The 20,543-nt window shown below is 54.5% G+C and overlaps 1 protein-coding gene across 5 annotated transcripts in view; it reads left to right on the top strand.

Annotated features, from left to right (window-relative positions):
- ARRB1 (arrestin beta 1) overlaps positions 1-20,543 on the top strand; it is an 85,415-nt gene that overhangs the window by 52,683 nt on the left and 12,189 nt on the right. For 2 of the 5 annotated variants that reach the window (XM_045293169.1, XM_045293170.1), the window contains exons 1-8: positions 9,049-9,268; positions 11,394-11,424; positions 13,671-13,731; positions 16,395-16,439; positions 17,151-17,347; positions 17,620-17,679; positions 18,364-18,431; positions 20,281-20,416. In XM_045293169.1, coding sequence (XP_045149104.1) covers positions 9,213-9,268; positions 11,394-11,424; positions 13,671-13,731; positions 16,395-16,439; positions 17,151-17,347; positions 17,620-17,679; positions 18,364-18,431; positions 20,281-20,416 — 654 coding nt within the window. In that variant the 5' untranslated portion in view covers positions 9,049-9,212. Of the gene's footprint in view, positions 1-9,047; positions 9,269-11,393; positions 11,425-13,670; positions 13,732-16,394; positions 16,440-17,150; positions 17,348-17,619; positions 17,680-18,363; positions 18,432-20,280; positions 20,417-20,543 lie in introns of those variants that run through there. The other 3 variants (XM_004708829.2, XM_045293171.1, XM_045293172.1) reach the window with 2 other exon arrangements.

Below are 20,543 nucleotides of genomic sequence, written 5' to 3' on the forward strand. Positions count from 1 at the left end.
TGCATAAAGCACATTTGTACATTTGTTACCCTCTTTGAATTTGGTTGTTAGTACTGAAACGTTGTAGTTGAAACCGAGTCGGTAAAGAACAGGTAGATTTGGAACGTCATGCTGTTCTTCGGGCCTGAGATAACCAAAATAAATAACACTCACAGGGCCGTAGGAGGTAATGCCATTTGTGTGGTGTACAGTGTTTATCGGCAAGCCCTCTGCAGCCCTCCATGAGTGGTTTTTGTCTTGAAAGCATACTCCAAAAAGCATATGCACACACTTTCTGTCCTGTGACGTAGTGTTTTCCCAGTTCATCAGACTACTGCTGATGCCCACAATGGGCACAAAGCAGGCTGCAGACGCAAGGTATCCCACGCTGAAGACACATGTTGGCTTGCCGGCCACAGGACAGAGCCAGCTGACCCAGGCCAGGTCACATGGATACAGTGCTGCTGGCACGTTCTCTGTAGTCGAAATAAAAATGTATCAAGTTTCTAGATCACAGCAACTACGTTTTCTTCTTCTTCATTTCTGACCTATCAGGTACAACTTCACATTCAGCTCTCTCTGCCCGCTAGAAACTTGATACATTTTTATTTCTTGGTGAAATCGCTCAATTCTCTTATTTGGAGATATGCATAAAACGGATGTAACTGATGCACCACTCCTTGACAATCAATTTTGTTTTGTGAGTCATAACTTATGATCATTCGATTTCTTAAGAGAACGTCAGTCTGAGGGGAAATGGAAAATCAAATGCAGTGGTATAACTTTTATGTCTCAATATTCATTTAATTTATCTCCTTGAGGACTTGCTCAATTTCCTTACATAGAGATACATAAATATTCCCATGAAATTTTGCAGCCATGTTCTGATCAACACCTTTTGTTGCTTTCTTGGTAGATGAATTGAGAAACACACTCAGTATAGCGAAACAGAAACATATTATGCATAAATTAGTCTGGAATTTGCATCCTCTTGTGTGGCTAACACATTGTTTATTAGCATAAAAATAAAAAATTAAAACTCACTACCACAGAGCTGATTCCAACTCATAGTGATCTTACAAGGGTAAATCACTAGAGTAGAACTGCCCCTGGGGGTTTCTGAGATTATAACTCTTTACAGGAGTAGAAAGCCTCACCTTTCTCCCTCAGAGCGGCTGGTGGATTCAAACTGCTGACCTTGTGGTTAGCAGACCAGCATGTCACCATGACACCTCCAGGGGATAGATATTAGCAGATAGCGAGTAATATCAAGCACTGTGTTCCAGCTAACAGCCTATTAAAAAATAAGAACTTACTTGATACTTTTCATGATAACTAAATATTAGTATTTCTAGTATTTTATATGATTGCTATGTTAGTATTACATTATTACCCATGTTAATTTGTATAAAACATATGCTACATCGAATCCACGTGTGTCCAAACATAAAGTGATGAATGTACTTGCTTACAAAACTGAGGCTACAACCCTGTACATAAATGCTATATCCAGTTATCAAGTAACTTGTTAGGATTCATTGCAACGGTCAGCTTTCCCAGTTCCCTTGACTCTGTGTGTCCTCTGGGCTTGTCATTCTCATTGGTTGCTTACTAGGTTGTGCACAAGAGCGTGCCCTTATCTTTGTCTGGTGGCAAAGGGCATTTGTGCCTCCTGCCTGAAGCTGCTGCACCAGCGGACTTTGATGTACAAGACGGTCTGTCACAAAGGACCAGAGATCTGTTACTAGCAATACGCACTCTGCCCTGGCCCCGTAACTGCTCGGGTTGGATCCAGTTGCCAATTGGGTGAATGTAGCAAGACTTGGACCACTGGGTAGCCCACCCCACCTCCTGTTCATTAGAAAACAAGAGTACACTCCCTAGAAATGAAGAGTTCCAACTACACAGGAGAGAGCCTTCGAAGGTAGATGTCAAGGAAGGTGTTAAGATGGTAGGGCCCCATAGCCCACAGAACTGTGTGTGCAGGAGCCCTGGTGACCCGCATAGACTTTCTTTCTGCCAGGCACTATGGCACTAGCTTCTGTTTTCTTCAGTGCCCTGCCGCTCCCTTCCACCAGAGCCCTAGATTTTCCTGCGTCCCACTTGCTTGGGATCCGTGGGTCTTTGCTTTGGACCACTGGCACCCCTGATGTCTTGTGCTTACCTTACTTACTGGATAACCCAATCCTGCCAGCTCCTCTGAATTTCCTGGCTCCAGGAAAGTCTCCTCTCTCCCTTGGGCTTTAAGTTCTCCGTCCAGGAAGTGAAGGAAATTGCACTCTGATCCCCCAATCTGTGAAATAGGGCCGACATTTCCTGTGTTCCTGCCTCCTTTCCTCCCCTTGGGCTGTCCTGAGAGCCAGGTGCAGTAAGGGCTGGTAAACAGGCAGGCATTGTTCTGACCTAGGACACGCTGCTCAATTCTGGCAGCGCTGAGAGAGCCTGTACGCAAATAACTCTGCTACCAGGGAGGATGTGATAAGGGCCCTAGAAACCTCTTTGCTGCCCCAGTCACCTGCTCCTCACGGAGGTGTCGGGGGTGGTAAGCGCTCAGGGGGCAACAACGTGCAGGTTCTAATCGCCATCACGGTTTCCGGCACCAGCCGTGAGAGGTCGTTCAGCAGTTTAAAATGCATTGCCACCGGAGCTATTTCCTTAGACACGCTCTTGTGCTCACACCTCCCTGCTCCCTGTTATCACACCGGGGAAAGTGGGTCAGAATGTAGGGCGGCAGGAGCTGAGAATGGATGCCCCGCCTCTGTGGTCCCACACCCCACCCAGCCCAGACAGGGCCGTCATCAGCAGCAAGGCTGGGGGGAAGTGACTGGGTTGGGACCCATCTCTGTGTCCTCCTTTCTGAAAATGCTCATGGCTTCCCATCACCTGGTGAATGTGGTCCAAGCTCCCTGGCTTAGCATTCAAGGCCCTTTACAGCTTCCTCTTGGCACGTGGCCCAGGGCTCAGCATATAGTGGTCCTCAGACACTTTCGGGGGTGTGTGTGTGTGTGTGTGTGTGTACACCATTCTCTAGAGCAGCGGTTCTCAACCTGTGGGTCGCGACCCCAACCCTTTCACAGAGGTCGCCAGATTAGTAACAGTAGCAAAATTACAGTGATGAAGTAGCAACAAAAATAATTTTATGGTTTTTTTTTTGTGGGTGGGGGGGTCACCACAACATGAGGAACTGTCTTAAAGGGTGGCGGCATTAGGAAGGTTGAGGACCCCTGCTCTAGAGGGTCCAGTCCCCTTTCCTGGGGATCTTTTTCAGGTCACACTCCAGCCCCACCTGCTGTCCACCAGGCACCCGTAAACTCAGTGACCCTCTCCAGGTGTCTGTCTGCATGCTGTCACCTGTTTGACACCTCTGTGCTTCCTTAAGGAGCCCTGGTGGCACCTCGGCTTGCCTATTGGGCAGCTAAACACGGGGTCCGCAATTCAAACCTATGCGCTGCTCTGCTGGAGAAAGAGGAGGCTTTCTACTTAAAAGACTTACAGCCTCAGTATCTCACAGGGCCACTTCTGGTCTAGTCTACAGAATAGACGCGAAGGCAGTGAGTTTGGGTTAGTTTGGCATTTTTTTCCAGGTCGTTCTCTGTAACTCTCATCCCATGTAGCTTAAATTAAAAAAAAAACCTTGTACTTTATTTTTTTGGTAAATGATGAATTAGGTGGGGGTTTACATTTCAGATAATCAATTTTGTATTCTAGAGTGAAAGCTTATAGCTTCCCTGGCTCTCCAGACAGGTTTATATAATCCTCCCTCTTACAGTGTTGGGAGTGGTTCAAAGCATGGTTTCTGGAGCCAGGGGTCCCCATATCTAGCTCTGCCCTTTACTAGCTATGTGGCCTCAGGCAAATGACTTCAGCCCTTTGTGCACCCGCTCCCTGCGTGGTGAAAGAGGGGTGAGAGGAGTAGCCCCCACCCAGCAGGACTGCTCGGGGAAGAAAGGAGTTCCTCTTGGTGCCGCGCTGACAGCAGCGACTGGCACCCGGTCTCCCTCCGAGGTGGGTTCTGCTGTGGCCAGAAGGCCAGGGCCATCTGAAGGTCTTCCCGCACTCGCTGTGTCCATCGCGCTTTCCAGTGCCCACCGGGCCGAATCGTTCTCCGAGCTGCCTCAGTCATGGGCAGTGCCTCTGGGGTTCGGTCCAAGATGCTGAGCAGTATGGGTTTCGTCTCTGCGACTTCCCACAGGCGGCCCAGGCTTGGGGCATCTCTCTATGAGCTTTCTTCTCCTGGGAGGGGGACTTTGAGTAAGTTACTTAGGGTCTCTTATCCCCTATTGCTCCTCTGCAAGGTGAGGTGCTTTGGATGGAATCATGTAGACTCAACGTGCACCCAAGGCTCGTGCCACGCTGGCCCCTGCTGGTGGTGACTCATTTCTGACTCTTAGCCACACTTCTGCATCCTGCGACGCCCTCACACGTTCTGTCTTGTTTGAGCCCATTGTTGCGGCCACTGTGTCGGCCAGCTCACGGTGGTCTTCCTCTCTGCGCGGCCCTCCACGTGGGCACACCCGACGCCCTCCTCCAGGGCTGGTCTCTCCCCGGAGCGCCCAGGCGGTCTCAGGAGCACGCTGATGGCACGTCTTTCAAGACAGATTTGTTCTTCTCGTGGCAGCCCACGACAGTGCCACGCTTCCCCGTCAGCGTGGAGAATGCGTTAGGTTTCCGGGGTGCGTTAGGTTTATACCCCGGTTCTTGCTTCTCGACGCAGGGAGAAGGCACGCGGCAGAAGCTCTTTGGTAAATCCAAGTGGCTTTTCGGAGGGAAGGGGAAGTTCCCGGTACCACAGTCTCAGACAGACACACCACCCCTGGAAAGGGTGCAAGGCCACACGGCGGGGACCGCGGGGACCACGGGGAAAGGCGAGACTGAAAATGGCTACTTCCGGGGAGCGCGGGCAATCACGCGAAGATGAATACCGGAGCAGGAGCGCAAAGCCAAGCGCGCGGGACCAAGAGCAGGAAGCCCCAAGAGGCCAAGAGAAGGAGGCCTGAGATGGCGCGCAGGTGCTGGCGCTGCGCGCAGGTGCGAGAGATCCCCGCCCTCCGCTAGTAGAGCACGCGGCCGGCTTTTATCCCCTCTCGTCCCCGCTGGCTGGGAGCAGCGGGGAGCCAGGGTGGGGGGGACATGGTTGAGGGTATTGGTCGATCCTATTGGCTGCGTTTAGGCACACCTGTGTGATGTCATGTCACTGGTACCCACTCTGTGCCCAGGTGACTTGGGTCCGAGCATGCTCAGTTCCAGATTTTCCCATAGGTGTCTCATGAGTGTGCCCGACCTTCCCATCCCTTTATTGTGGCCCTGCCAGGCTCTTTCCGCTAGGGCAGGCATTTGGGAAGACAACCCCTCTTCATCTCTGAGCTAGCGACCTGTCAGTTCCACTCCAGTTCTTCTGGCCCACAGGCAGAGTGTAATATGCAGTGGACCCTTGTCCTTGGTGAGATTCTCTGCCTTGGCGGTATCAGTTAGCAGAGACCATGGATTAGTGTAGTGATCTTGGTGTCCCCAGTGCCTGCCACTGGTAGGCGATGTGTGGACATTGGGTGGGTGATGATTGGATCAATGGGCTAGCTATTGATCAAAGCTGAGCAGAGCCTGGATGAGGTTCACTGCCATTCTCTGACTGTGTGGGGCCACTGTGCCTCTGGAACCATATAGGGAAGGGTGACTTAGAAGAAGTATCTATAGCCCAGTTGCCCAGGAAAAAAAGGAGCGTCACCACTGTGGTAGTTACATCATCGTTTGTCAAGTTGAGGTTTAAGAGCAAAGGGGTGGAGTCTAGCCTGTCAACCAGGTGATAGCCAATGAGGCCTCTGTGTGGGCATGGCCTTCTCCTGAGGATTCTGGGAACTCCTGTCTTCCTCCCTGGAAGTGGGAGACCCGCTCTCTCTCGGCTCACTTCCTGCGAGATATTTTTGAGGAGAAGCCACGTGAAGCTACCCTGATGCAGCCAGAACCCTGGGAGCTGGGAGAACCACGTGGAGATCGCTGCCAGTGCTGAGATGCTTATGCCACCCACTGGCCTGTGACCTTCCTGCATTCAGCCATCATTGCATGTGTTGTGTGAGTCTGAAGAGGACTTTATAGATTGGTATCAGGCATATGGGCTAATATTAGGCTTATGGACTTGATCTGGACTGGGCTGGGATGTTTTCTCAATATTCAATTGCTCTTGTATATAAATCTCTTTTTTATATATGTATGAGTCTCCCTGGGTTTGTTTCTCTGGTCTACCCGGACTAACACAGCCACCTCTTCCCTTGCTCTTGGTTCAGTCTCTCTGTCGGTTACCTAGGGCTGCTAGACTAGAAACGCCACACTCACGTGGCTTCCACAAACAGAAATGGACTTTTTCACCATGCAGTAGGGCAGAAACCTGAGGTCACAGCATGGCAAGTATAGCAGGGTGCATAATAGACCCAGAGAGGTGAGGGGGAATCACGGTGTGACCTCTGGAGCACAGAGCCAAACACTTCAGGGCACTCTGTTGGTCCGGAGTCCCCTTTCACCAAATGCTTGAGATGTGTCTCATTTGGGAGCTGCCAGCCCCTTGGTAAAGCAAACCAGGCTTGGTGTCCAGCAGGGAAAAATACTAGTGATAAAGAAATGGGGGCAGAAGTCATCTGTAACCTCTGTTACTATTTAGGCACGTTTCCTTCCCTGACACTCATCCTGTGCTTTTGAAAGACGCAATTTTGCTTTTACATTTGCGATGTAATTTTATACTCATAACCCCTTTCAAGTGTAGAATCCAGTGGCATTCGTTAAAGTCACCAAGTTGTGCAACCACCATCCATGGCTACTGTGTTTCTTAGACAAATAGCAAATGATGCCCTTTATGGTTTTGCAAACTGTGCAAGCCCTTCCTGCACGCATTTCCTGTAATGAACACCTTATCCGTCTTGGCCTGTTATTCCCGAGGAGCCCTGGGAGTGCAGTGGCTATGAGCGGGGCTGCTGACTGTGAGGTTAGCTGTTCAAAGCCTTTAACCTCTCTTAGGGAGACACCCAGAGCTGTTTACTCCCATAAAGAGTTACCGTCTGGGAAACTCACAGGGCGCAGTTCCACGCAGTCCTCTAGGGTTGCCGAAAGTCCGCATTGACATGATGGCATTGAGTTTGGTTTGGTTTGGTTTGGGAGTTTTGTTATTTCCGTGGGTAGGCTATATGCAAAAAACCCCAGGCACTTTTAGTGCAACCCCCCCCCCCCACGCAAAGGAACTCCATAACCGTTTGCAGTCACTCTCCACCCAGCAGCTCCTGGCAGCAAGTCTGCTTTCTGTTTCTAGAGATTTGCTTATTTTGGGACACTTCCTATCAATGAGTCTTATCATATGTGGCCTTTTGTGTCTGGCTTCTTTCACTTAGCATAATGTTTTCAGGATTTGTTCATACTACAGATGCGGTGTTTCATTCTTTTTTAATAGCTGAATGACATTCCATTGTATGCATATACCAGTTTTTAAATACGTCTATCAGCTGATGGACATTTGACTTGTTTTTACTTGTTTAGTTGAGAGGGGCTATTATGAGTCATGCCGCTATGAGCAGAGATTTTTGGGCAGACCTTTTTGTTCGGATGTGTGTTTTCAATCGCCTGGGCCTGGACCAGTCCCTTGAAACCTAAGGCACCGTGAGACGGAAGAAGGAAGGTGGCAATTCCAAGGGCTTGAGGACTATTATTATTGAGGACTTACTGACCAAGGCTGTGCCCCTGGCAGTGGCAGGCTGACTTGCGTCTCCGTGCCCATTGGACAGCAGCCTAGGTTTGCATAGTCCTTGTGAGCAAAGGTGGCCTGGACTCCAAGGCCACCCAGCAAGTGTGACACAGCGTGACTTAGCAGAAGGATTTATTTGAGTGACATCGAGCATCTTTTCACGCGCTTTGGGGGCAGTTGGATATTTTCTTTGGAGAAGTGTGCCCTCAAGTCCTTTGCCTTTTTTTAACTTGAGGTTTGTTTTCATTTTTTTGTCTTGTTGTTGTTGAGCTATAACAGTTCTTCATTTATTCTGAATTGTAGGCTCTTCTTAGATACGTGGTTTGAAAATGTTTCCTCCATTTAGCGAATTTGCTTTCTTATTAGTGACCTTTGAAGCACAAAAGCCTTTAATTCTAATGAAGTCCAATTGATCATTTTTCCTTTGGTTGCTTATTCTTTATGTGTCATATCTAAGGAGCCATTGCCTAGTTCAAGGTCATGCGGATTGACATCTATGCTTTCTTCTGTGACTTGGCCCTTAAATCCAGGTCTTTGATCCATGTTGAATTGCTTTCGGTATATGGTGTGAGGTAAGGATCCAGCTCATTCTTTTCCATGTGTATATATCCAGTTCCCCCCCCGCCCCAAGTTGGAACCCCAGTTTTTCTAGCCTAGTTCTGACCCTGGGCTCCAAGCCAGGCTGAAGCAGGATATTCAGTTTGGCCCTCCAGCTACTGGAGGACCATGCCTCCCCTCCATGAGCCATGGTTTCACCGCCTTTGCTTGCTGACTCCCTCGCCACCATAGCTCCTACATTAGTAAATTCACAAAGGGTGACACTTTGCTAGAATAATCAAAGAAAACTCATACTAATAACACAGAGAATTATACACCAGGCCTTACATGTTTCTGCCTGGAAGTAACATAAGGCACACCTGCTCGTGTTGTATTGGCCAGAGCAAGCTACATGGACAGCAAACATCACAGCATGGGGGAAGACGGGACCTCCCATATGCCAGACCTTAAAGGAAAACTGCTGTTAGGGTTACAATAGCATCTATCATGTTGTTGCTACCTAGAAGCCGCACTTCTATTTCCTATTCCATTCAATTTCAAAGAAACATTGCTCGTTCATTGGTCATGACCCCTGGTTTGAAAAACACTGCTTCAGTGCCTGTCTTTGCCCATGCATCATGGACCACATGACACACCCTAGGCACAGCTGATTGGCTCATTGGGGTGGGTCACCTGACCCAGATTGCCCAATCAAACGCCTCTCCTGGGAATTTGGAATTGGGCCATTCCACGCGTTCGTTCGCAGTGGGAAGTTGAGGGAGATGCAGAGTAGAAGCAGGGCTGCAGTGACAGCCACATGCAAACCAAAAGGATGGAGACGCAGAAAGGGCCCTGAGTAAGCAGAGCGGTCGGTCCACAGAGAGAATGGAGCAGCCGCGCAGGGAGCAGCGCAGCCGGGAGAGCATGCAGCTCCGGAGGGAGAGGTGGAGGGAGAGCACAGCCTCCTGAGAGTCTGATGGCGTCCCAGTTCCCAGCTCCAGCCCCCGTGCGTCCTGCCTGCGCATCCTTCCCGTGAGAGTTTTGCCTCCTTACAGTCCCCCGACCCCTTGTCTTGAGCTCGTGGGTTTCCTTGTCGCCTGCCAGGGAGCCACAGCCAGTGGTTTCTTTTGCGGGGAGCCAGCCTGGGCGTTGAGGATCAGGTTCGTGGGGTGCAGACGAGAGTGGGGAAGTAGGCAAACCTAGCCCCCTCCATAGGCAGCACGTCTGGATCCGACCACGGGTGTTGCACGTTTGTTCTTGCTCTTCCGAGTGGACAGGCAGGGACCATGGGCCGTCTGGGAGGTGCTGTGTATGAGAGGTCCCCAAGCACTGGAACCTCTCCATGGGGGCCTTTTGGGGACAGTGCTGGGGTTGGTTGGGAGATCACAGGGTGACAGAGTGGAAAGGAGACAGGCAGGCCCTCCTTCACTTCCCTGAGCCTCAATTCTGTGGTCTCTGACATGGGATTGCTTCAGGGAGCCGACTGTGTTCAGGGAAAAATACGCAGAGACATGGCTAGGCTGTACCAGGCCCGCGGAGAATGCAGCAGGGAACCCAGCTGCCTCCTCGGCTTCCCTCAGGGGGTGCTTCCTTTCAGAGGCCGGTGGAGGTGGAGGGAAGGGAAAGCCCCCCTCCCCCACAGCCTGCTGTCCCCCATCCTCTCCTTGACCCACCCGCTTCCACACCCTGCTTTCCCTCCTCACCTCTCCTGCCCTCACTTCTTGTGTCATCATCCCTGCTGCTGACTTAAAAACACCGTTAGGAAGACAGTGGGTCGATGATGGAGAGCAGGCAGGATAGGACATGATTTCTAACTCTGGCCTCTTGATTGCTGTGTGTTCTTGGAAAAGCCACTGCCTCTTTCTGAGCCCTGGGTCAGTGATCAGTAAGATGGGGGTTATAATGCCCACCTGCCAGTGCACCCAACTACAGCTAGATCTTTCTTCCCTCCTCCTTAATTGACACCCCACCCCTTACTCTGCATCCCATCCCCCCCCACCCCATGCCTGATCCTATGGTGAGGGGTCCCACATCGGCCTTCCCTGACTCTGTTACCTGTGTCCCCAGACATGCCCATGGGCGCCCTGTTCTCTCCTTTCTGGTCCCAGGGCTCCTGGGGAGGTGGGGGGGGTGGGGCTTCGGCTTCTGGAAGCAGCTGGGCTCCTGGTGACCGGTGCCACATCTGTCCCCTCTGTGGCCCAGCCCCAGTGGCTCAGACCGTGTGATCTTGATCGCTTCCCATTTTAGCAGTTACCACACCCCAGCTGACTGGCATCTTCACACTCCAAACACTGATAAATATTCATGAAATGAGCCCAGGGCGCCTGGGGGAGTGGGGGAGGGATGGGCCAGGCCAGGCTCATCCGTGGTCCCTTGTGGCCTCTGAAGAAGTACAGGTGGGCAGTGGGGGCTGGGGGAGGTGATGCAGAGCCTTCACCCTGCTCCCCTTCGCCGAGGAGCTGCTGGCAGGCGCAACCCTGCCGGGCCACCTGGATCCAAGCTCCTGGTGGAAGGTTCCACCGCCGAAGCGTCCACGTGTGCCCCAGTGCCCTAGGCAGCCATCCTAGTTTTAGGAGTCGGCTCCGCCTGCTGTCTGTGCAGCTTCCGTCCACTCGCCTCTCCTGGCTGCAGTTTCCATTTAAAACTCTCAGAGTCATGCCCAGGGGCCTGGGTCCCCGCCCGCCCCTCTCCCTCTCTCCCCTGGAGATAGGAGCCCTGGTGGCCCAGCGGTGATGCGCTGGCTGCTAAGAGGGATCAGCGGTGTGAGCTCACTGGCTGCCCCGTGGGTGAAAGACGGGGCAGCTGGCTTCTCTGGAAGCCCTGTAGGGGGTTCTCCCCTTTCCTCTGCAAGGGAAAGCCGCTGGGGCCAGCCCAGAACCAGACCCGCCCTGGGTGCAGAAGGGGCTGAGAGTGGGCAGATGGGATGGGATGAGCAAGGGGGGTGTCCTTGGAGGAAAAGCCCTCCCCCTGCCCACACTAGAGGGGCAGGAGCTCCAGATGCCCCCTGGAAGCTCCCTCTGCCCGCAAGTGAAGGTCAGCGGCTCTTGGTCACTAACCCAGGGTGCCTGGGTGGGTGGAGGTGGGCAGAAGGGCTGGCTGCCTGATGGCGCCCATGTCCTGGCTCACCCGGGCCTTCCCTCTCTCCCTCTCTCTCCAGAGTGTTCAAGAAGGCCAGTCCAAATGGGAAGGTGAGTGTGGACGAGCCAAAGCGCAGCTGCTTGCCCCGCCTGACCCCAGCTGAGTACCCTCTGGTGGGACAATTAAGGAAATGACCTCTCCACTGACCTCCGGTGTCGGAAGGAGACCTAGCTGCCTGCCTGGAAGAGGGGGAGATGCGGCCCTGGACTTGGGAGCTCCCAGTCACAGACCGCAGGGAGCCACCCCAGGAACTTCCCATCTGAGGGGAGGTACAGCTCCTATGGACCTGAAGGAGGCCCTGCTGTGGTCGGGGAAGACCTCGACACCCAAGTCTCAGAGAGACTTCAGTGGAGTGTGGTGATTCCAGTACAAGCAGGGGGTCTCAGGGGGAACTCATGTCCCTGGCGTGAGTCCTCCCGTGAACCTCTGGGGCCCTAGCTATCTAGGGCACCTCTCAGAGTCTGCTCCCCCTTTCTTATTTTCCACACCCTCCAAGCGCCCCCCTGCTCTGCTCTCTGTTGAACAAATAGGCATTCCTGACATCATTCCATGCTGGCCTGGGCCCAGTGGGCTAGGGTGGGGGGCTGGGGGTAAGGTGTACTGAGAGGGTAAGGCACTGCCCTGTCACTCGGTGTCAAATAGGGCACAGACACAGATCTTTTTAAAATAAGGCCCCGGGGTGAACAAAGGGAGGACACTGGCCCAGCCTGTTTATTTCCCAAAGTCTGGGACCCCTGCTATGGAGTCTGCTCTGACTCCTAAGATCCTACACAGGCTTTCTGAGGCTGTAAATCTTTACGGGAGCGCCTAGTGCTTTCTTCTTCCTGTAGAATCGCTGGTGGGTTTGAACCACCATCCCTGTGGTTAGTAGTCCAACACTTACCTAGCAGTGCCAGGGAAAAAGAACACCAGGGAGCCCTGGGGCACAGTGCTTAAATACTGGACTACTAACCAGAAGGCTGCTGGTTCGAGCCCCCACCCCAGCTGCTCCATGGTCGAAAGGCCCAGAGATCTGTTTCCATAAAGATTACAGCCAAGAACACCTGATGGGGGGGGGGGGCGTTCTCCTGTGTCACTCGGGGACAGAATGAGTCCGAAGCAACTCGATGTCACCCGTCATCCAGCACCACAAGGCGTGAGCCCCCAATCACAGGCAGTGTTGGGACACACGGGCAGTTCCTTCTGTCCCTGAGAGCCGACAGGGAGGTGGGAGCTGAGCTAGGGATGTTTGTTGCAGGGCTGGGTCTGCCAGGCGGAGGAGCTTGGCCGCCTGATTTGGGTGGGCAAATAGCAGTACACATGATTCCGCAGCACCCCCTCTATGCCCACCGAGGCTGACACCACTTCAGCTTCATCAGTAGACACCACCAATCAGCCACGTCGTGCTTTCTTGCTGAGCTGTATTCTAGCTGAGCTTCCTTCTCAACCCCAGGCTGCAGACAGCCCACACCCACTGATCAAAATTGGCCCTTGGAATGAAAGCCACTTGTTTCATTCCTAATCTCTGGGCACAGAGGAACCACTCCGGAGTGAGCAGAGGGCATGCAGTGTGGGGAGATGTATGTGCATGTTCAGGGATGACCAGTCTTCTCAGAGGAGAGGCTGGGCCAGCGTGGGGGAGGGTACAGACAGCTGACCATGGAGGGGGCGGGGCAGTAGTCCAGGCAGGAGTGGCAGTAGGGACGGGGTGGTGTGATGGAGGCGGAGATAGGATGGAGGAAGAGCCAGCAGGATTTTGGGATTGTTGAGGGGGCAGGAAGCTTCTGATCCTCTGCTTTAGACTTTAAAACCCACTGTGTTTCTAGTTTGGGAGGTCTTCCCTGAAGTCTTCCTCCAGAAACAAGTCCTCAGGACCTTCCCCTATAAGTGACAGACCCCATGGGGCACCAGGAATCACCAAGCTCCTAACCCCCAGAGTTCCAGGGGCTCTGACCTTATGTGTGCGTCCCCCTGCCCCTGTGCCCTCTTAGGCCTTCCTGCCCAGCCTGTGAGGTAGCTGCTGCTCTGCCCTGCGATGCTCGGTACGAGAGCTGGTGCTTCAGCTCCCCAACCCTCAGTATCCTCACCTGTAAAACGGGAACAGCACCACCTCCTTTGGTGACACTTTAAACACGTCTCAAGGCTTTATGATCCCTGGTGTTTGGGCTGTATCGAGGCCAGGTCAGCATTTCAGTGAGGGTTACGGGGGTCTGAACGTGTCAGGGACAGCTAGGGCAGGAGGGCCTGTGGCTCTGCAGGGCTGTGCCTCCCAGGCGTCCGTCCAGGTGCTGACTCCTCCTGTACCTCTCCTCCCCAGCTCACCGTCTATCTGGGGAAGCGGGACTTTGTGGACCACGTTGAACTCGTGGACCCAGTGGGTGAGTCTCTACCGGGGTTGCGGGGTGGTGGTGGTGCGGGTGGGGAGACAGGCCTGGCCAGGCCCCTGGCACAGAAAGATGTGTGGTGTTGCCCAGGAATGGCCTTCTGGTCTCCAGAGGGACCCAAGGTCGGGATGTGGATGGCTTCTGGTTTCATTCAGCAAGCGTTCATGGAGCCGCTACTTTCCGGCTCCACCGAGGATGGTGGGAGAGGACGCTGCAGGAAGGACTGTGGCTAGAACAGAGAAGGCCCCGGGCTGTGATGATCCTGACGAGGATGATAACGATAGTGGCCACCACTGATTGTAAGGCTTCCTATGTTCCAAGGAGTCCCTTGGTGTCCCCGACGGCTAGCAAAGAGTTGGGCGTTCGAACCCACTCGGGGGCACCTCAGACAGGTCAGATACCCCATGGACAGCCATCAGAAACCCATGCCGCAGTCTGCTCTGCCCCATGGGGCGCGCGTCAGCATCAGCTCCGTACCCCCTGTAGGAGTTGGGTCCCTGCAGAGGAAGAAAGCCAGTGAGTCGTAAACAATGGGGCTTCCAAAAGTTCGTGGGGGAAACTACTACGATCTCTTAATTCTATTTCCCCATAAACCTTTTGAAGTTTTCGTATATATAATACATATATATATATACACACACACATCTAAAGCAGCAGTTCTCAGCCTGTGAGTCAAGACCCTGTTGGGGGTCAAACCACCCTTTCACAGGGGTCGCCTGATCCATAACAATAGCAAGATTACAGTAATGTAGTAGCAACAAAGATAATTTTATGGTTGGAGGGGTCACCACAACATGAGGAACTGTGTTAAAGAGTCATGGCATTAGGAAGGTTGAGATCCGCTGATCTAGAGAGAGAAATTTACTTCAAGGGAGCAGGTCACGGAGTTGTGGGGTCCGAAGGTCAGGCTCTGACTGGAGGCCCCTGCAGGCTCACATCCAGGAAGCTGAGGCCTGGGCATGAGGGGAGAGGGAGGAGGCATCTCTGCCAGACTCTCCATTCCTGTGCTGACCACACCCCACAGAAACGCCCCCTTCAACTGATTGCTTGATCACATCAGCTCATATCAGGAACCCCCATTGCCTTGCATTACATTATCTCTCAGGCAGGGCCATAGAGTCAATTGCAACTCACAGGGAGAGCTGCTCCTGTGGGTTTCCAAGACATGAATCTTTACAGGAACAGAAGCCTCATCTTGCTCGAGTAGAGCGGCTGGTGGTTTCAAACTGGGGACCTGGCTGATAGCAACTCAACTCTTATCCCACGATGCTACCAGGCGGCATTTCATTTTAGTACATTAATCACCAAATAGGAACTCATTTAGGAGCTGACCAAGCGCTGACCGTCTAGCCAAGGTGACACATACTGAGCCATGTACATAGCAACTAACAACACAGGATGCAGCTGACCCCGGAGGCAGCTGCTACATTGTCTCTGTTTACCAACAGGAGAAGGAGGAGGTGAGGCGAGGGTTTCCTCAGCCTGCTCCCCTTCACAGAGCTGCTAGATAGGAGCCTCGATTCAAAGGAGGCCCCACACGTCCTTTGCTGCGCTGCCTCCTAGTGGCAGAGGATGGGAGCCACAGCCGTGGGAGAGGGAAGGCAAAACCTTGGGGGTGTAAAGGGGGGCTGTCTGCTAGGTGGTGGTCCTGCCAGAGACTGGGCATGGCTGGAGACCCTCAAGGCCTATTTCTAGTTCAAGGTTTATGCCCCACAGCCCCCGCAGGGCTTGCACCTTCTAAGCCTGTCACATGTGCTGATCGTGCGACACGATCCTAATTCCCGTCAGCAAGTCCCAAATCCAGAAGAGCACCGAACCCCTGACCTTGTTCCTCAGTCGGCTGCAGAATGTATTTCGTGACAAACCTGACCTGGGTGAGGTGAGGCTCAGGAGTCCAGGGGCCGGGCCAATGGAAAGCCTGCCTGCCTGATAACTGAAGGGTGGTGCTTCAAGCCCACCCAGAAGCCCCTCGGAAGAAAGGCCTGGCAATCCGCGTCTGGGAAGGCAGCCCCCCAAAAGCCTGCAGAGCACAGTGCTGGCTGCACACACACACACACACACACACACACACACACACACACACACACACAGTGTCCAAGGGTCTGAGCTGATACCATAGCAACAGGGTGTGGAGTGTGTTTTTACACCCACACATCGAAGTGCATAAATGTGTGTGTGTTACTTTCTTGCTGAGACCATGCACATCTCCCCACACCGATGTTTGTGGGCTTGATCATGGACACTACCCTGACCCTGCAGAGGTCATTACAGAATTTTTGGCAGGCGCCTCCCATTATCTTTCTGTAATTTAGAAAGGTACTAGATTTCTAAGTATGCCTGGCTTTAGACCCTTGCTTTCATTCCTGTCCATAGATGGCAAGAGAGAAGTTCAGTAACCTGCCCAGGGTCACTGGTTGGGCAGAAGGAGAGGCAGGACTTGAAGCCAGAATGTCCGGTTCCCGTCGCTGTCCACTGCCCCCTGAAGGCCCATGGCATAGTTGCCGTGGTCCACAAGGCCAGTGGGGGTGGGGGTGGGTGGAGACAAAGCTGGCAGTGTGTGGCACTACCCGTTCCTCTCAGGAAGATGGGCCGTTGGGTTTGGGCTGGTGTTCAGGGTCCAGCTGGGAGGGTTTGCTCACTCTCTGTCCTTCTCCCAGACGGCGTGGTCCTGGTGGATCCTGAGTACCTCAAGGAGAGGAGAGGTGAGGCCATGCCCACCCAGGGAAGTCAGCTGCACCCTATGCCCCACTGTCTATAGGATGCCCCTTCCCTTCACCCCTTACTGACCCCTAGCCCAGGACCCCAGCTAATCTCATTGCCCCTCCCCGTTCTTCCCTCAGGTCCTTTGCCTCAGACAATCCCAGCTAACCCCTCTGTGGCAGGTGCCCTAGCCTCCCCCGGCCAGGACAGCCCTGCTCCACCCCACAGCAGAGGGGTGGATGGGGTAAGGGGGGTAGCAACTGCCAATGCCCTGAGCTCTTTCTCATCCGCACATCATAATCGTCCAGGGCGGGAGATGCTACTGGGCAAGAGTAAGTGTCTCATTGTCCAGCAGTGAAGAATGACCCCAGCCAAGTGCTGGGATTGTCCATGGTCAGCAGGAAGATGGGCTGTGCTGGGCCAGGCTTCCATGCCTTTCCCACAACACCCAAGGGTGCTCCCCTCCCTCAGCTCTCTCAGCTCCGCTCCTCACCCAGCCCCCACCTCCCGGCCTGCCGGCTAGGTCAGCCCCTCCTGTTTCTTAGAGAGACCCAGCATTCAGCCCCTTCCAGCCCATGCCCCATGGGCAGCTTCTCCAAGTGCCCAGCACTTGGGGACAGACCCCTGGCCACGGTGGCTGCGGCTGATGCTCTGGGAGGGTGGCTTGTCTGCTGCTCTCCAGCACACTCCTCAGCGCCCCCGCCTCCCCACAGTCTACGTGACCCTGACCTGTGCCTTCCGCTACGGCCGGGAAGACCTGGATGTCCTGGGCCTGACCTTTCGAAAGGACCTGTTTGTGGCCAACGTGCAGTCCTTCCCGCCGGCCCCCAAGGACAAGAAGCCCCTGACGCGTCTGCAGGAACGCCTCATCAAGAAGCTGGGCGAGCACGCCTACCCCTTCACCTTTGAGGTCGGTCTCACTGCCCTAAGTCTGGGCGGGGGCTGGGGCTTCCAGGAGCTCCACATCCGAGCTGGCACATGAGCTGAGGTGGCTTCGTGCCATCCGGTTTCCCACTGGGACACTGTTACTTCACCCCTGGTCAGTGTCTCTGCCCTGGCCACTGCCTGGGGTGTCACTCGTACTGCTGGACTACCCCCCAGCCCTCCTGGGCCCAGGTCACCAGAGGGAGAAAGGGGAGTACAGAAGTGACATGTGACACGCTCCTTGCCTGTCCTTTACAGATCCCTCCCAACCTGCCGTGCTCTGTGACGCTGCAGCCCGGCCCGGAAGACACAGGGAAGGTGGGTCAGCCCACCCCCCCCCCCCCGGTGCCCCCTAGGAGCCCAGGACCCCCTAGGGCCCTAGGGCTCTCCTGGCTTTCTCCCTGGGAGGGGCTGCACACACAGGCCACACGCCCCTTGTTGAGACCTTCTGGAGGCCTGACTGATCCCTGCCTGGCAGGCCTGGGGAGCTGTCGCGGACCCAGACCCAGTCTCACTCCCCTCCGGAAGGCACTGTGTTGCGAGGCCCAGTGTTGCGAGGCCCGGGTCTCCCCCAGCCCCCCAGCAGCCTTGTTCAGAGGCATGGCACAGCCAGGCTGCTGGGGCTCAGAGCGACGTGGCCCCACCAGAGTGGCATTGCTGTGCACGGCCCAGATACTCACCTGCAAAACCAAGTAACTGCAGCCGACAGGCCATGCAGCCCAGGTCCAGGGCTGCCGTGCAGGCTGTACCCAAGGCAGCGGTTGCTGAGGCTGCTGATGTCACAGCTGGGCTGGATGCTTCCCTCCTTTATGGCCACCCACCCAGACCGAGTCCATGGGGGTGGGGGTGGGCTGAGATGTCCTGTGTTGGGGAGGAGTCCATTGGGTAGGGGGCACCAAGGAGAGGCAGGTCCAGGGAGCCTGGGGTTCCCCGTCGACACCCTCGTTTGTAGAAGGAGAAGCGGGGCCTCGGGACTCTGGGCTCAGGGACCTTCCCCGGCAGGCCTGCGGTGTGGACTATGAGGTGAAAGCCTTCTGCGCCGAGAACCTGGAGGAGAAGATCCATAAGCGGTAAGCCCCTGGGGCGCGGAGAGGGCCACTCTGGACGGTTGGCAGGCCATGGAGGGCTTCTTGAAGGGGGGGGGGGCCTGAATTTGCCTGACTGGGACCTCAGCATCTTCGCACGCACACCGTGGGCCAACTTCCTTTTTCCTGAGCTTAGTGCCCTCCCTCCAGATAGCATGTCTTTTTCTTTTGTTTTATGAAAGAGAAAACAAATACCACCACCACCCGCCCAAATTGAAATCCAAATTGTTCACCTGGGAAGACAGCAAGGCAGGTTTTCTCCTGGCGCTCTGCACCTGCCCCCCCCCCCCCAATCTCCTGGTGACCAGCAGGAGGGGAGTGAAGAAGGTGGACCCACCCAGGGAGAAGAAAGGTGGTCAGGCCCAATCTCAAAGCTAGAAGCTGTCTGCAGAGGCACAGGCCCTGGGAGTGGGGGTGGGAGGTTGGGGGCAGAAGGCAGGGGAGAGAGACAGAGTGACTGAGACCCCTAGCTTGGCAGCCAGAAACAGCTGGCCCTGATTTCTGGGGCAAGCCACCCTACTCCACCATCCCCTGTGACTTGGCTGGCCTCAGTCTCCAGCTCTGATGCACCCAGTACCCCAGGCACAGTTCCTACACCCACTCTTTGGGCACTGGACTGAGCCCGCCACCTGGTGGCCACAGACTGTATTGCAGGCATCCCCAGTCCACTTCTGTTCCCCTGCTCCTCTAAGGCTTGAGACCAGGACAATGGAAGGGGATTATGGGTTGTGGGAGAAGATCTGACCAGAGCAAATATGAGGAGACGATTTTTACAGTGCCACCAACGTCGCTTCCCCACCCATGCAGCAGTTTAAATCTGCCCCAGAGAAGTTCTCAGAGCAGTGATCCGGTAGCCCACCCCTCTCCAGCCTCCAGGCACTGCTCAAAGTGAGAGGCATACTTAAACTCATTGAATCTTCACCCAGCCCTACACAGCAGGCCTGCTGCCACCAGCACTTCACATTAAGGACCCAGAGGCCCCCAAGATCAACTTGCTCACGGTTACCTAAGAGGAGGCTAGGACATCGGCCCCCAGAGAAGGGGAGGGGGCTTGTCTGAGCAACGGACTGTCACAGACTCAGTCCCCTCCCAGTCCCTGTGTTCGAGTTTCCTCCCCAGCCCCAGATACCTCCCCTAGCCCCACCCTAGCTCCGGCCTGCCTCCCCCTTACTCAGTCCATACCCCTCACTGAGCCCTGCCCTCTCAGAGCTCGGGGAGTCTTTCCTGGGCCCCTCTTCCTGATGCTTGTTTTTATTTACTAGCATATAACTGACTCACAGAGACCCCCAGGACTGCCGCTGTGGGTTTCTGAGACTGTACCTGTTTACGGGAGCAGAAAACCTCCTCTTTCTCCCACGGAGCCAGTGAGGGTTTCAGACCACTGACCTTGACCTTGCACTTAACAGCCCGATGTACAATCCATTAGGGGTTGAAATGGTCTCCATGGCGGTGAGTTGAGATATGTCACCAGGAGCCCCGGTGGCATGGCTGATTATGCATTGGGCTGCTAACCACAAGGTTAGTGGTTCAAACCCACCAGCCACTCCTCAGGAGAAAGATGAGGCTTTCTACTCCCGTAAACAGTGACAGTCTCAGAAACCCACAGGGACAGTTCTACCCTGTCCTTTAGGGTCGCTCCGAGTCAGCGTTGAGTGAGTGAGTGAGTGTGGTCAGGTGGCAACAGGACCCTTAGGCAGATCTCTGTCCACATTGGGGCTGCATTCTGAGGCAGTGGGGAGCCAGGGCAGTCCCTTGAGCAGGGGCGGGGTCTAAGGACTCAAGGAATGGGGACAAAGGCAGGCAGGCGCCTCTGGTCATCTTCTCACTCCCGTAGGAATTCCGTGCGCCTGGTCATCAGGAAGGTGCAGTATGCCCCGGAGAGGCCCGGCCCCCAGCCCACAGCAGAGACCACGCGCCAGTTCCTCATGTCCGACAAGCCCTTGCACCTGGAGGCCTCGCTGGATAAGGAGGTGGGAGCTGAGCCCGGCCAGGGGGTGCGTCGTTCAGGCTGAGCTCAGGGACCCCAGCCTGATGACCACGAGGCTTCAGGCAGCTGGAGGAACTCCGGGAGCCTAAAGCGGTGGCAGGAGGGGGCAG

This window comes from Echinops telfairi, unplaced genomic scaffold, assembly GCF_000313985.2.
Source record: "Echinops telfairi isolate 266 unplaced genomic scaffold, ASM31398v2 ScPeMD7_1713;HRSCAF=2227, whole genome shotgun sequence".
NCBI lineage: Eukaryota > Metazoa > Chordata > Mammalia > Afrosoricida > Tenrecidae > Echinops > Echinops telfairi.